The following is a 15,241-nucleotide window of genomic DNA, read 5'->3' on the forward strand; positions in this document are numbered from 1 at the left end:
AATACTCCCACATCTTTTTTATTATTGAATATGAAAGCAAAAATTCTATATTCGTATTTGATTTATTAAGATTTTGGCAAGCAAACATAATCAGCTGTCTTCATTATTTATCGATGCCTCTCATTCAACGAGTATATAGTGTAGAAAGTGTTTATACCAACTAAAAACATTTAACAAACATTTCGAAATGCTCTTAAAATTTAGCTTGAAAAGTTAGTTGCGCAGTTTACAAATTTGAGATCAATTTTTAAAAATGTAACAAAGTGAGTCCTAATATCGAAAGTAAATAAATCGTAAGGCATCGATACCTTTTTATAAAAACAATACACTCGATAGTGTTTATTACATTCTCACGTCGCAGCAGCGCAGTTGCTTTTTGCCCGTTTTCGTAATTGGTGTGTGCGTGAGCGCACGTATATGTACCATAATATATACAGATGTACATATTTACTTTTTTTAATGTTTGTTTGTGTGTTAGTTGTGACGGTGCAAGAGAAAACTTGAAACTCGCTTGATGCATAAACCTTGCTAACGATTTTAATGCGTATTTGTGATTTTGGAAATAGTTGACCAAAAATATAGGCGAAAATAAAGTTTTTTTCTCCCTACGTCACCAATAAAAATCATTCCAAGCAAAAGCAAGCATCGAGTTATTTGTGCGTGTGCGCGAGCATATACATATGTATGTGTGTATGTATGTCCGTATATGAATGTGTATATCGAAGGTGGTAAAAATACACACACACACACTCATACATACAATCATTACATTGTTTGAGGGTCGGTTGGTCGGTCGGTCGGTCGGTCGGTCTGCTGGTCGGTTGGTCGGTCGGCAGCTTTAGCTAAAAAAAAATAATAATAATAATAAACAAAGGCACCCAAATTTCTAATAAGAACGCCAGCAGAAGCAGCAGCAGCAGCAGCTACACCTGCGAAAAGCGCAAATCAAATCAGCTGTGCTGCGCACCCCCCTCTTGTGCAACACTTGCCATTACGTTATGTTACGTGTGTGTAATTCGGTATAATTTGAATATTTGTTGTTCAAATGTGCGCTGCACTCCACCAATAAATTACCGTGCTCGTTGCTCGGCTAAGGTCAGAAAGAAATTGAACGAAAACATTAGCAGGCGCAGCAGCAGCAGCAGAAGTAGCAATCGCAGCAGTCAGGAGAAGCAGAAGCATGTCGTCGACATCGTCCATTGACACGCCAACAACACCAACTGCTTCAGCTTCGCCAGAGCAGCGCTACCATCAGCAACATCAACACACCACCACAGCGATTGTGGCTTGTACTGGTGGAGCACCAAAGCCACCGCCACCGCCGTTGATGCAGCAGCCGGCTGTGAAGCGTACACGCTCAGCATCCTCGAGCACCTCGTCGGCCTCGTCCACAGCTTCGTTTGCCGCTGCCGCTGTCTCGCCACCGAAACCAGTGGCCAAAAACATCACCACAATCACGGCCACAACCCATGCACTGCTCACGCCCTCATCCTCGACATCATCCACGGGCGTCGCTGCCACTGTAGCGGCCGTTCACCATCATCATCAAAATCAACAACAACACCAACAACAACAACAACATCATCACCAGCAGGCGGAACAGCGTCAATCGCAGCTTCAGCAGGCCTTGGCGCGATCCAATACAACACCATTCTCGTCGTCATCAGCCATGATGCGACGCCTGGGTGAACAGAAGCCGGTGCAGGCATCATTATCGTCGTCCTCAACGACCTCGGCTGCTTCAGCGGGCTCATCGTCGTCATTGGCGATGGCGATGGCGGTTGCCTCGACGTCAAATGCCAAAGCCAACGGAAGCGCTGGCGTTACCAGTGGGGGCCTCCTAGCACCAGTGATTACGCAGAAGATGTCGCGGACTATACCGTCCGATAAGGTCAGTTAATTCCCATAGCTTAGCTTAGCTTAGTCTAGCCTAGCGCGCATTGGTTGCAGCAACCGCGGCAACTGCATCTGCAGCGACCGTCGCTTTATTGATTTTTATCTTTTCAAAACACACTCACCATTTTGCGCATTGGACGACCTCGGCGCGCTAGAGTCGATTCTCAAACACTCCTCTCCTCTCCACATGCATACTATATACTATATATATATATACTATATAAATATATATATATATATATACTATATACTATATAAATACATACATACATACATACATAGGTATGAATGTTTGTATGTATATATATTGGACATAGAATCGCTCTTATAACAAATGTTTTTATTGCTCTGTGACATTTCGAATTCTCACTTATCAACCAAAAGCACTCACATTTGTCAGTAAATCCATTTGTTGGTCCTGTTCGAATCCTGGCCTTCAACGCATACTGCTTCAGTTCCCCCCCGCTTGTCGAATATTATTATCAATGCCGCCGCCGCCGCCTTTGGGTTACTGTTGTTGGATTTTTAGGTCAAGGCTGTCCCAATCGCCCACACATATACAAATTTTTTTTCCCTTTGACCTTCGCTCGCTATATGGTTGCATTCAATCTTTGATTATGCCCCAGCAAGCCACAACTGCAAGGGCATCTCAACTAATTTGTCTGCGCGAATTATACACATAAAGTACCAATACATAAATGCATACATACAAGTACATGCCTTTTATTTAGTTGCAGAATAACAATACTTTTCGTAAGCGTGAGAGAAACACTTACATACATACATACATAGATAGATAGATAGATAGATATGTATATGTACATATGTATATATAGGGAATGAGCTCATCTACCTTCATTGATTAGCAGTCTTTTTATTTACTATTTAGTCTATATGGCTATTTCTAATTAGTATGCCAGTTGTCTGTCTGTGTGTGTGTGTGTGTGTGTGTGTGGCTTCATTTTTAACCACAACTTTCCATTTCATTTGAAATCAGTGCACCAGCACGATTATATACATATATATAATTATTATTTTATGCTACCCATACAACATGTTCTTCACACATACGCGTATGTGTAGGTGAGGATATTTAGTACTATATAATGCTTAACTTTTACGACACTACAAGTATATCTAAACATCTAAACAGTACTGGCACTATCCCCAGTATTACGCATTCCAAAAAGTCAAATTTGTATATTATTTTATTCTATTAGCGATAGTTTATTAACATTTAGATTAATCCATGGGCGTTAAATGTTATCTATCTATGTTATGTGTCACTGAAACGAAACGCGACTAGTAAAGTAGAAGCTGTTGCATTATCTTCAACATTATCTCAAGGTCGTTAAAATAGAACAAAAACAAACAATAGATATGTCCCTTTCCATTAGATAAAACTGTCAACTAACGCTGTTTCCCTTTCCCTCCACCGTGTCGACCTTCGTTTCTTTTTCACTCACCTTAAAAGTGAGGTGATGAGCCCAAATATCGTTAATTCATGGCTATAAAATGTCACTAAAAATCTATACTATTGCTATTTGTAGCATTTGTTCAATTAGTGGGATATTTTCCATAGTAGCTCCTCAAATAAAACTTATGTGGTAAACACAATATTTTCACAGATTTTTGTTATATATTTTAAACATTTTAGGAGAAAGAAAATCGTTTGTAATCCCAAGCTTATTATTTAAGGCTTATTGTTTTTGAATCAAAACTAGTTTAATTCATATATGTATTTGTTGAAAATTTTTTACCATTTTAAAAAGATAGAATAACGAAGAAGATTGCTTATACACTTTGTCTATAAAGGGTTATTCAAATATATAACTTAATTGTTTTATTTACAAGTTAAAATATCTAAAAGCATTGTAGGCATTGCCACGCCTCCCCCTCCCACCATTTGAACATAAGCCACTATTTCCCAAATCTAATTCTTTAGCTTACATATAAAGTAACGAGACAGAAATATGGTTAAAAAACTATCTATCTACCCATTTTTTATCATATTTTTATCCAAATAAGCATGGGATATTATCGAACCGATATGCTTGTACATATAACAAATAATAACATATTACACATCTGTCGCTTTTTGTTCAAAATATGTATTCTATTAATGTTGGTGATTTTTTTTTTGGTTAAGCTAAAAACATACTATCCAATAAGCTAGAGCCTACAATTTATTATTGAAATTGTTTTATTCAATTTATACTCGCAAGCGAATTGAGTTCATTAAACACTTACAATATGTCAAGTTATTTTAATTAGTTGTGATTATAAACGATTTAAGTTCGAGCTAAACAATTAGTTTTACAGATAACCCTATTTTTAACCCTTAATCTGAACTTTTCTGTCAACTGTAATGTGTTACAATCGGGAAGATTAGGCTGTACAATTAGTTTTATAGATAACCTCGTGTCTATCCATCACCTGAACATTTTCTGTTATCTTGTGTGTATTATATTAAAGAATATTCACATGTATTTCTATTTTTCTTTCTCTCAATTTAATTTCGCGAGTCTTATTGTGGTTTTCATAAGCGATTTATAGAGAGTGCTAAGCATTGTTATCTTTGTTTTATTATATACCATTGAATGTGAGATGATACTAGATTTTTAATAGTTAACGTAATTTTAAATTGTTGATCTCTCATCTGATTCTATTTTACTGTTAAATAAAGCTCTAACAGAGATATCTCAAAAAATCGATGAAAATCAAAAATCATTAGACAATTGTTTATTATTTCTACTTGGCTGCAAGATGATTATATTTTAGTTTGTGTCCAGATAACAATTCTAATCATATATATATATATATATATATATGTATATATAATCTGAAAAGAGTTAAGAAGCTGTTAGCACTCATGTATGTATAATACAATCCAACCCTCATTCGTTTATCATGTTGTGAGAAGAGGTCTCCTCATATCGTGCCGTAATCCCTTAAAGTCTGTGAAAACAAAACAATGCACATACATTTAAATAACAAGTAATCGAGGCTCAAGCAAAGTAAAGTATTTACAGTTCCAGTTGTGGGTTGTGTAAATAAAATGATCAAAAATTAATGAGACATTACGCAAGTCGATAAAGTGGAGCAGCTGTTCTGCTTTTATGGGCAGTAAAAAAGATTGCAGCATTATAACAATATCTTCATGCATTCCACACATTGGATTTAATGTTCTTGTGAAATAATCTGCGACCCTTTTTGCATAAAAAAAACAAAACAAATAACAACAATAATACAGTTTTCCCGTGCGTTCTGAAAAATCCTGAAAGCTGCAAATCTCTGTAGAATGCACAATGATTGCTAATTGTTCCAATCGCTAACAATAATAGAATGATGCGTTCTTTTTCACCTTTTCCAGATCAACTTACGTTTAATACTTGTTAGTGGCAAAACAAAAGAATTCCTATTTAATCCATCGGATTCAGCGGGTGATATCGCACAAACAGTATTCGATAACTGGCCAGAAGGTAAGCAACACATTTTGATAATCTACAAAAATAACTTTATTCTATATAGCTACAATGAGTGGCTGATTTATCAGCACATACTCCTGACAATTGGACAATTTGTTGCCTTTGCTGGTTCATGCAATTTCAACCCGCATATGGGGAAAATTTGAGTTAGATTGATAGTTTATAAAGTACAAACGATTACGCAATGTAGTCTTCACATAAAATTAAAGTACGAACACATAACAAACTATCCAAAACTCCATCAATTCTTCGTTAACTTCACTTTTGCTTCGAATTCCGCAAAATGTTGTTATCGATTGTAAAAACAACTGACTATGTTGAAAGGAGTGACCAGCATTTGTAGCTTTGGAATTGTAGACAGTATTGAAGAAAAGGAAAGAAGTACATGTACGTACAAGGCATAATGTAGAATGCACATACCAAGTTTGGATCATGTTGGCACAGGCGTTTACGAAATCCAGGCGTTCATACAGACAGACAAAAAATATCATGCTGATTAAAAATATTCACACTTTATGGGGTCGGAGATGATTTCTTCTAACCTGTTAACCTAACGTATACAAAAACTTGTACCAATAATTAAATATGCGTTATTTTTCATTTCAGATTGGGAACACGAATCTGTCTCAAAGGCCGAAATCTTACGATTAATCTATCAGGGCCGCTTTCTGCATTGCAATGTAACTTTGGGTGCACTGGGACTTCCATTGGGCAAAACGACTGTTATGCATTTAGTGCCGCGTGATAATTTGCCAGAACCCAATTCTCAAGGTGCTCCCCAATATAGTGGTCTATATAAATGTATATTGTATTGTTTTTGTTTGTGACTCTCATTGCAGATCAAAGGCAGAAGAGCAAAGGCGGCTCCGGGCGTTGCTGTTCAACGACATGCTGTATTTTGTAACTAAATAGGCGCCTAGCTATACTTACACTTAACTTTAACAACAAGCCGATATATAGCAGCAAAAAGGAAATAATCTATTGGGTGTTGTTTGTTTAACTGCGCCTTAATCTTACACACAACAACAACAGCAACAAATTCTATGCAGAAATATATAACTATATATAGTATATGTATATTATATATATATATAGATACGGCTGATGGAACGGTTGGATTCTGTGTGTTTGTGGCGAGCGCGCATTCGATGATTTCTTTTCCGTTGTTTTTTTTTTTTTTGATTTGTTAAATGAACGCATAACAATGAAAGCATATTGTAATACCAAAAAAAAATGTAACCCGATAATATTTTTGAACTCAAATTGTAAGTTTACATCTACATTGAAGCAGAATTAATGTATTGTAATCGTATTTAATGATGAAAGCAACCAACAACAGCAATAAGAGCAGCAACCAACAGCCAACCGAACACAACTACTCGTAAATAAGTAGCTTGGCTTTCATTGAAAAACCTTTTATGGATAGGGCACAATAGATCCTACAGAAATACAGAACGTAATTCGGCAAAAAAAAAGGAATATAAATTTACAGATGAGATGAAAAACACAAACAAAATAATATAAATATATATAGCCGGTGCTATCAAAAGTAAAATTAATGACAGATTTAAGTAATAACAAGCCCTCGCCCTTCCCCTAGCGCACATCTAATGATGGCGCGATTAAAATGTATCTTGTGCAATGATATATTATATATGATATATATTATAAATGTAAATATGTATGTGCGAACGTGCTTTTTTCAAAGCATTCGCTTTATTGTGTATGAATGTATGTGTATAAATGCCGATTATTGCAATCCTTTGTATAGCTGTAGGACCAATAGGGGCACGCCTACTACCTACTATCAAAAAATATGGACAAATATGGACAGCTGTCCATCAGCAGCAGCAGGCGCACTTCGAGGGGCGTCCTACGAACTCACTGTTAGCCACAGCTTAATTGACACTTGTTAGTTTTCGTTTAAAGTTGGTCGATTGTTGTGCCACACACACACACACACACACACGAAATGAAGAAGTAGGAGAATGGAGGGGAAGGGGCGCGCATAATAAGCATCTCGTACAAACAAAAATATAGTTTCAATCCATATGATAACAATGGCCAATCAAAAAAAAAAAAAAGAAAAGATCATCCGCTCATCCAACCATCGAGTATTAAGCATAAAACCCAAACCAACTCGATCCGATCCTACTTCTAATACCAATATCCCAGTAGAAATCACCTTTCTCCGTCTGCTTAATACTCTAAACCATAGCATATAACTTAAGTTACTTGCCCGTTGTTTAACGCCGACAGAGAGATACGGAGATATAAAGATACAGATATTCAACACTTTTCAATTTATGAATGTTTTTTGGGAGGGAATGTGTATGGAATTTTAATATAAATGAAACTCTAATTTTGATCTTATTTTATTAATTAATTAATTAAATTAATCGATAAAGTAAAAAATATGCAAATCAAAGCTGTAGATAATTTCGTTGTTAAAGAATTTAAATACATCTACATTTAAAAAAAAACAAAAAAAAAAAAACAAAACATTGCAATGCATAGTATTATTATTATTATTATTAGTAAATGTTTCAACTGAGCAAGACACCTACATATCGTAGGTCTCGGAGTAAAGGCCGTCTATCTTACTTACTATATTATTATTTTACAGGAAAATAGAAAAGCATAAAAACAAAAAAGAAAAGCGAAACGTTATTAAACGAAACTTTATGCAAACATACATGTATTAATTGAACCTATTTATTCAACGGAGGGCTGCGACTTTACCACTCAAAAACTGTGAGCTGTTCATATAGTTGATGTGATAAATATTTGGGTTCTTAATCAAAAACAATTACCATTCTACGATTCTCTTCGTTGGTCTTCTTCTTATTGTTCTTTCTTGCTGGCCATATCGCTTATTTATTCAACGGAAGTGTGGAATACATTTGAAGTGATAATGCCTAGGGCTTTGAATCAAAAACAAACCACTGGATGCTTGATTTACATTCTTTGCTTTTCTTTGTTATTAACAGAACTTGAGCTTTCTACAAATTGCTTTCGATATAGGATAATTTTTAAGTCTACTTTGGGCTACGACATTTGTATTTAGAACTGCGGCCTAATACACATATTTAATGTGATACAACTTTTTGCTCAATTCCGATTCTGCGGTAACTTCCGTGTCTACAGACGTTTTGCCAAATGCGTTCGATATATGATATTTATTAAACACATTTATTCAATGAATAATATGTTTAAAAAGAATTGTTTTAAATCAAAATAAACCACCTGATGCTGAATTCTTATTTCTCGATTATTTCCGTTGTTAAAATTCAAATGCTTTCGATATCTTTTTGCTTCGGCAGTTTTCGTGAGATTAAGGCTTGCGATAAATATCGATAAAAGAAGAATGTAAAAAAGTGTTTCCTCAAGAATTTTCTTATGAAGAGACCTGGTACATATGTATATAATTAATTCAAGCCATTGGTTTGTGCTCAGATAACAATTATAGCATTAAAAGAGATGATATTTGTCCGTACTAATGTTTCTCAATCAATGTTCATTCAGAATTTTTTTAAGATATCCTGAAATTGTTATTTGAACAGGCTTCACTATGCTTTCCCACCGCATCGGCACTTATCTAATAAAATTTCTGTTTCTATTATACTTATTTTAAGAAAATGTAATTTTGCTTTTTTGTGATATAATAAATATATTAAACCATATTACTTTTGCTGTTTCTTTTCAAGTAATTTAAATACAAATATTTTTATTGACTTGTATTTTATTTCGTTAAAATTTCATTTCTTTTTATTCCTTTTCTATTAATTCGAAGAGTTTCTTAAACTTACCAGAGACGTTTGATTTTTCAAGATAAATTAAAAAGCTAATTCTCTCATCTACTAAATATTTTTGGAAAAAACGACAAATGTTGGTAATTTATTAGGAAAAATTCCTGTCAATCGTATGCCTTTGTTTTTCAGTTACTCAAATATTTGTTTAATAACGACAAACAAATGTGGTTTCCTTAACAGGAGGGTGGAATGTACATATATTTAATGGATTAAATGGATTGTTTAGCTATAAACAGGGAAGCCAGCAATTACAAATAATTATAGCTTAACTGCTCATTATGGACAAATTACTTCTCGAGTATTCAACTCACCGCCCAGCTCCATTTATGGCTATTTAGTGAATATAAACAAAGGGACATCAAAGGTCTCTACTAGCGACAACTCATGCAAAATGCTCTTTGAAGTGCACATAATTTTAATTGGGAGCCACAATTCGGTTTTCCTTAAAAGACGTCTTTCGAAGAGAAGAGCTTTACAGTTAAGGGTAGAGCTATGTTTAGTCCACAATCGCCTCGAGATCCAAATTTTCGCATTCCATTTCAGTGCATTTGGCTTAAACTGAATGGGTCCTGGCCCCTGACTGATGGATTGCGAATCTACCAGCCGTTGGGCTTCGCCTACACTGTGTGGGCATGGTATGTGATAGTGTCGGTGTGTATTACGATCTGTTTCCAAACCGCCTTCTTGGTGAACAACTTTGGCGACATCATGATGACCACCGAGAACTGTTGTACCACATTTATGGGTGCTTTGAATTTTGTACGTTTGCTTCACATGCGCTTAAATCAGTCCCAATTCCGGAATCTTATCGAACGATTCGTGGACACCATTTGGATATCAGAGTAAGAGCAATGACACTGTCCAAATCGCCGTGATTTCATTAAATTCCCTGATGTATAGATATTGATTTAACTTCATTTTAAAGCTCGTAAAAAAAAAAGGTCCTTTGGTTAAAATATATTTTATTCAATTTCATTCATATTTTTCAATTAAGTTATCCTTGAAGAAAATAGCGACCTTTAATAATTTTTGTGTACTTCTGAGTAAAGCTTTGTAAATGATTTTTTTATGGGAAATGAATGGTCCTATCCCTTATTATCTTAATATTCTCCAAAAATAGTGATGCGCACCCACAAATAGCAGGCGAGTGCCGCAAACATATGAACACATTTCGGATAATGACAGCCCTACTGGCTTGCCTCATACTCATGTATTGTGTGCTACCGTTGGTGGAGCTGTTCCTGATTTTGGGTCTGGATGCATCCGAGAAGCCGTTCCCATATAAAATGCAATTCTTCTACGATCCGTACAAAAGCTGGCTGCACTATGTGCTCACCTATTTTTTTACCTCATACGCGGGCATTTGTGTGGTCACCACCCTCTTTGCTGAGGACTCTATTCTCGGATTCTTCATCACGTACACCTGCGGCCAATTTCGACTACTGCACGAACGCATCGATGGCCTCATAGCAGCGTCCAATTTGAGGGGAAATCCAGATGAGGTGCAGCGCAAATACGTTCTGAGGCTTCAGAGCATAGCAAGGCAGCACGAGAGACTCCTAAGGTGCAAACTTTGGCTAAGAAAGCAAAATATGTAGGCTTTAAGCTTTTGTTTACTATTGCAGCTTCTCCCGCCTCCTGGAAGAATTCTTTAATCCTATATTGTTGGTCAATCTTATGATATCGTCCTTGCTGATTTGCATGGTCGGCTTTCAACTTGTTACTGTAAGTGTTGTGGGTCTTCTATTGTTTTGAATATTTTATGTATACAGTGTGTTCCCAAATAGGGAAAGAATATGTTCATCGGCGACTATGTTAAGTTCGTTGTCTATATATCCTCGTCGATATCACAGCTCTACATTCTCTGTGGCAATGGCGACACTCTCATCCAGCATGTAAGTTATGAACTCGGTTTGTTATAGGTATAAGAATCTGCCTGTCTGAACGAGGTGATCTTTTGAACCATATAGACTTGTTATTTACGTTAACAGACCAATATTTCCACGAATTTTATATAGCCTCATTAATTTATACAGCTTTCCTAGAAACGATCGGTTCAAAAATCCCACTAAGTGAAATTTTTTAAATCTAAAACGCAATCTTTACTAAACTACTGATTTTTTGTAATGCCCACTATTTTCCAAATTTTAAACACTTTACCCATGTTTTTATACTTATTGGAAAAGTCCACAGAAACGGCCATGCATCTGTACGCCTGCAATTGGGAAAGCGGGAACATGAAATATTCTCGATCCCATGCGCCTACCGACAAAGAGTTTCGCACCAATCTACAGATCATGATACTCCGGAGCCAGCGACCGGTGAAAATAACCGCCTTTAAGTTCTCAACATTGTCACTGCAAAGTTTTACGGCGGTATGTGTGAGCCCTCTCAGCGGAAGGATATGCAAAAAGAAAAATATATTTTTCCTTTTTTTTATCTCCTTTTTTTTTGTTATATTTAGATACTTAGCACATCAATGAGTTACTTTACTCTGCTGCAATCAGTTTACATTGACAACCAACCGTAGGTTGAAAAAAAAACAAAAAAAAACCGTTTACACGTATATACGTATACGTATATATACACGTGAATATCAATATATAATGTATGTGGAATAAATAGTCTTAAGTATTACATCACAAGTCAAGTCGAGTGCGGGGTGCGCTTAGAGCGGCGTGCCAGTAGCCTCTTTGTTTTCAGTGAGGGCTCGGGATGCATGCAAGAACACGGGCACATCGATTCCCTGGAAATGAGAATAGCTCGCATATAGTATATAAGTACAGATGCACTTTAAAAGATAAAATAAAACTATTTAAATATAACACCTGCATCTTGGCCGATCGTACAAATGCCTTGTTCGAAGTAACTGTAAAGATTTTGCGTTCCATGCCAAAGCTGAAGATCTTCAGACTGCGTTCGTTTACCTTCGCCGTAAATCGTATGCTGGAAAGCTCTGCCGGGACCTCTTCGACATCTGGACACACCTGAACGCGTTTCAGGAACTGTTCGGCGCGTTGCAGCTCTGTGGGTCCGGCCAGCAGCGTTAAAATGCTTTGGAATGCATTGAAAGCTTGTTGGCAGCAAAGCAGATTCTTTCCCTCAAACATCTTCTCGAGGACAGGCTTCAGTGGCGAATCGCGCTCCTTTTGGGCCTGTTCGGTTAGCAGAGGCTCCTTGTAAACCCAATTGGCACGACCATTAGTGACAGCGCTGACGTATGCCAGCATGGTAGTCACGTCCAAATTCAATTCATTCGGCAGGTTATAAAGTTCGTCCAAATCTTTGTCTGGTGTGTCGGTAATAGATGCAGTCTGCACACCCATTTCCATAAGCTCCTTGTGCAAAGAGCTATGAATTATGTTGGAAAAGTAGAAGACGATCTGTTATTGAATAGAGGGCGGCTTTCAGTTACACATTAAATGAATGAATAGATCACGTAAATACCTTTGGACGCTGAAACATGCATAAATGTAGCTCGCTGGCTTCTAAATAGTCGCCCGCCTGATCTAAAACACTGCGAGCCCCAAAACTGGCACATCCTTTTGCCGCATCTTCGATCGACTTACAGTTCCTTGCAATCACCTTCACCCACTTCAAGCCATTATTACACACGATATCCACACGCAATGGATTGTCGCGTGAGTTGAGTGGAAATGCACAATCAATGTGGACGACCCCACGTTGCAGGCGTAATGTCTTTATCAGGAAATCGTAATGCACTAAATTGCTGCTTATCAGATTGTTCTCCTTAAGGGTCTTATTGGATATCGCCTGTTGATATAGAAAGTTATATAAAACGCCTATAAATGAATTGGGGATTTAAGCACACCTTTTGCAAAAACTTAATCTCCTGCTGTATTTTTCGTTCTATTATCGAGTGGCCAGGCACCTCTTTATACTCCATCATTGCCATTTTAAGCCCTTCCGCCAATTCGATTCTCTCGTTTGCGCGTTGATACAAATTCTCCATGTCTCCTTCACCGTCTCCAGTTACCAGCTCCATTACCACTTGCTTGTATTATGCCAACTTTATAAAGCCACTCAGCCACTTGGATACTCAATTAATCTGCTATCAATCCTGCATCCTTTAAATGCTATATACAACAATTTTCATACGGCTGTTTGGTGTGGGCGAAATTTGAGTAACAATTTCGATACTTCACTGTTTATCGCACAGCTGTGACCACTAAGTGCTGCCACTTGTTTTTTTTTTCTCTCTCTCTCTCTCTCTCTTTCCCTCAAATTCATTTCTACATAACGGGAAAACTGCAGAAAGGGCCAGTCAACAGAAATTGTAGCCTTCAAAAGATGGCACGGTAGTACCCAAATCCGTCATACATTTTTATACAATTTTTTGGCCACAAATGGTAACTTTTCAAAAATGATGTCTAGCCCTTCACCGAAATGAATCTATCGTTTCAAGAAGCTTTTCCATATAAGCAATAAAAAGAAAGTCGAATTTTAACTGAGTTCGCTAAGACAAAAATAGGCTTGTAAGGATATAATTATGCACATATGTATGTATGTAGTTCCAATCTTTTTTATATGTTTCTAATATACATACATACATATGTATAAGGCTTCAGAAATTGAAAGGTAAATTTTTGATTTCGAGCAACAGTTTTTAAAGGTTTATTTTTTGAGCTCCAAATCTTTAGTATGGCTTTAGAAATCTGTTGCTGCCGACTGCAGTCCGTAGCTTTCTTCAGGCTATCAGTATTAAATAGCAATTTAAATCTGATGCCATCTTGTTATTAGCACTGCGAAATTTGTTGTTGTCGTGTCTGAATTTGATAAAATGTTGTGGATTCGAATTAGCTAAATGTTTTTAATTTCCTATTAAGCTATTAGTTTAAGAATATCGTCACTCTAGGAGTTCTTCTGCAGTAATTTTCTATATTAAGCTTATATAAAAGAATATATAAGTTTGCCATAATTGGTAGAAATCCGACAATTAAGGCAGGGAAATGTTGAAACTGCAAAGTCTTCATTCCAGGGTTCTTATGTCGTAATTCTTATTTTATTTTTTTTAGAATGTCTGGTAGGAAAGAGCTACATATGTATATAGAAAATAAATAGAAGCACTTCGATATTGTAAGATTTGTTCTCTTTGTAAAGAGCAGTTGAAATTGGGAAATCATTCCAGCTTTAAATTTCTATATAAGTTTTCCATAATTGGTAAAACAGAGTGAGTTATACAAACAGGAGACAGATAAATAAATTTCTTCTAATATAGTTTTTTTTTTATTAAGTTACACAAAATTAGGAATCTGCGAGATTCGCTAATTTAATAAGAAATTGGGATTTTGTAATTAATTTAATAATTTATTTAATTCATTTTTAGTATGTTTTTTTATTTAATTGCATTTAATATTAAATACATTTAATTTAGGTAGAACCATATTAAAATTAATGTTAAATATTTAATCTCATTTTCTAAGCAGCTAAGGTAAATTAATATGGGAGAGGTGCGCGAGGAGACGGCTTTTTTCACACGATCGCTGGCATTGGTGCAACATTGTGTGGATTTGTATATTCGATGCATACGTACACACATATGTATATGTAGGTATGTATGTAGATCTGTGCACATACATACTATGTACATCATTAAAGGCAGCTAAGACATAGAGAGACTGTACAAATATATATATGTATATATATATATATATATATATATATATAAATAAAATGGAAGCGAATAAGTTGATAAAAGAACTGTGTATTTTGTTTTAGTTTTTTTTTCTTTTGCTTCGTTTGAGATATTCCAGATTGTTAGCTACCAATTGTGTTTACATACATAAATATATACATACATACATGCGTTTGTATTAAGGTTATTATGTATGTATAACAACAGTTTTAAACTAAAAAGCTCTCCAACATGCTGAGCGACACGACGGCAGACAGGCAACGAATTGTTTATCATAATAATAAATATAGCATACTAACTGGTGTACATATGTTGTATGTACATATGTATGTTTGTAATTACGTTCACTATTTGTTAAAACGCGCGGTCTGTCTTTAAGTACTCAATGG

General features: G+C 35.9%; 3 protein-coding genes across 3 annotated transcripts; 2 read left to right on the top strand and 1 right to left on the bottom strand.

Moving 5' to 3' along the window:
- The first annotated feature begins 412 nt into the window (after window positions 1–412).
- Window positions 413–8,079, top strand: LOC115627061 (mucin-5AC). The gene is made up of 4 exons (XM_030522608.1): window positions 413–1,891; window positions 5,270–5,378; window positions 5,991–6,155; window positions 6,224–8,079. The coding sequence occupies exons 1-4, from the start codon at window positions 1,181–1,183 to the stop codon at window positions 6,286–6,288; spliced, it is 1,050 nt and encodes a 349-aa protein (XP_030378468.1). The 5' UTR covers window positions 413–1,180; the 3' UTR covers window positions 6,289–8,079.
- Window positions 8,080–9,688: 1,609 nt separating this feature from the next.
- On the top strand, window positions 9,689–11,726 carry LOC115627380 (odorant receptor 13a). The gene is made up of 6 exons (XM_030523033.1): window positions 9,689–10,038; window positions 10,317–10,760; window positions 10,822–10,921; window positions 10,984–11,091; window positions 11,383–11,571; window positions 11,661–11,726. The coding sequence occupies exons 1-6, from the start codon at window positions 9,689–9,691 to the stop codon at window positions 11,724–11,726; spliced, it is 1,257 nt and encodes a 418-aa protein (XP_030378893.1).
- On the bottom strand, window positions 11,666–13,314 carry LOC115627209 (UPF0415 protein C7orf25 homolog). Its single transcript, XM_030522829.1, has 4 exons — window positions 13,029–13,314; window positions 12,644–12,970; window positions 12,025–12,579; window positions 11,666–11,942 (listed from the first exon to the last, which is right to left on the bottom strand). The coding sequence occupies exons 1-4, from the start codon at window positions 13,200–13,202 to the stop codon at window positions 11,865–11,867; spliced, it is 1,134 nt and encodes a 377-aa protein (XP_030378689.1). The 5' UTR covers window positions 13,203–13,314; the 3' UTR covers window positions 11,666–11,864.
- Between the last annotated feature and the right edge of the window lie 1,927 nt (window positions 13,315–15,241).

This window comes from Scaptodrosophila lebanonensis, unplaced genomic scaffold (genome assembly GCF_003285725.1).
Source record: "Scaptodrosophila lebanonensis strain 11010-0011.00,11010-0021.00 unplaced genomic scaffold, SlebRS2 tig00000092-arrow-pilon, whole genome shotgun sequence".
Taxonomy (NCBI): domain Eukaryota; kingdom Metazoa; phylum Arthropoda; class Insecta; order Diptera; family Drosophilidae; genus Scaptodrosophila; species Scaptodrosophila lebanonensis.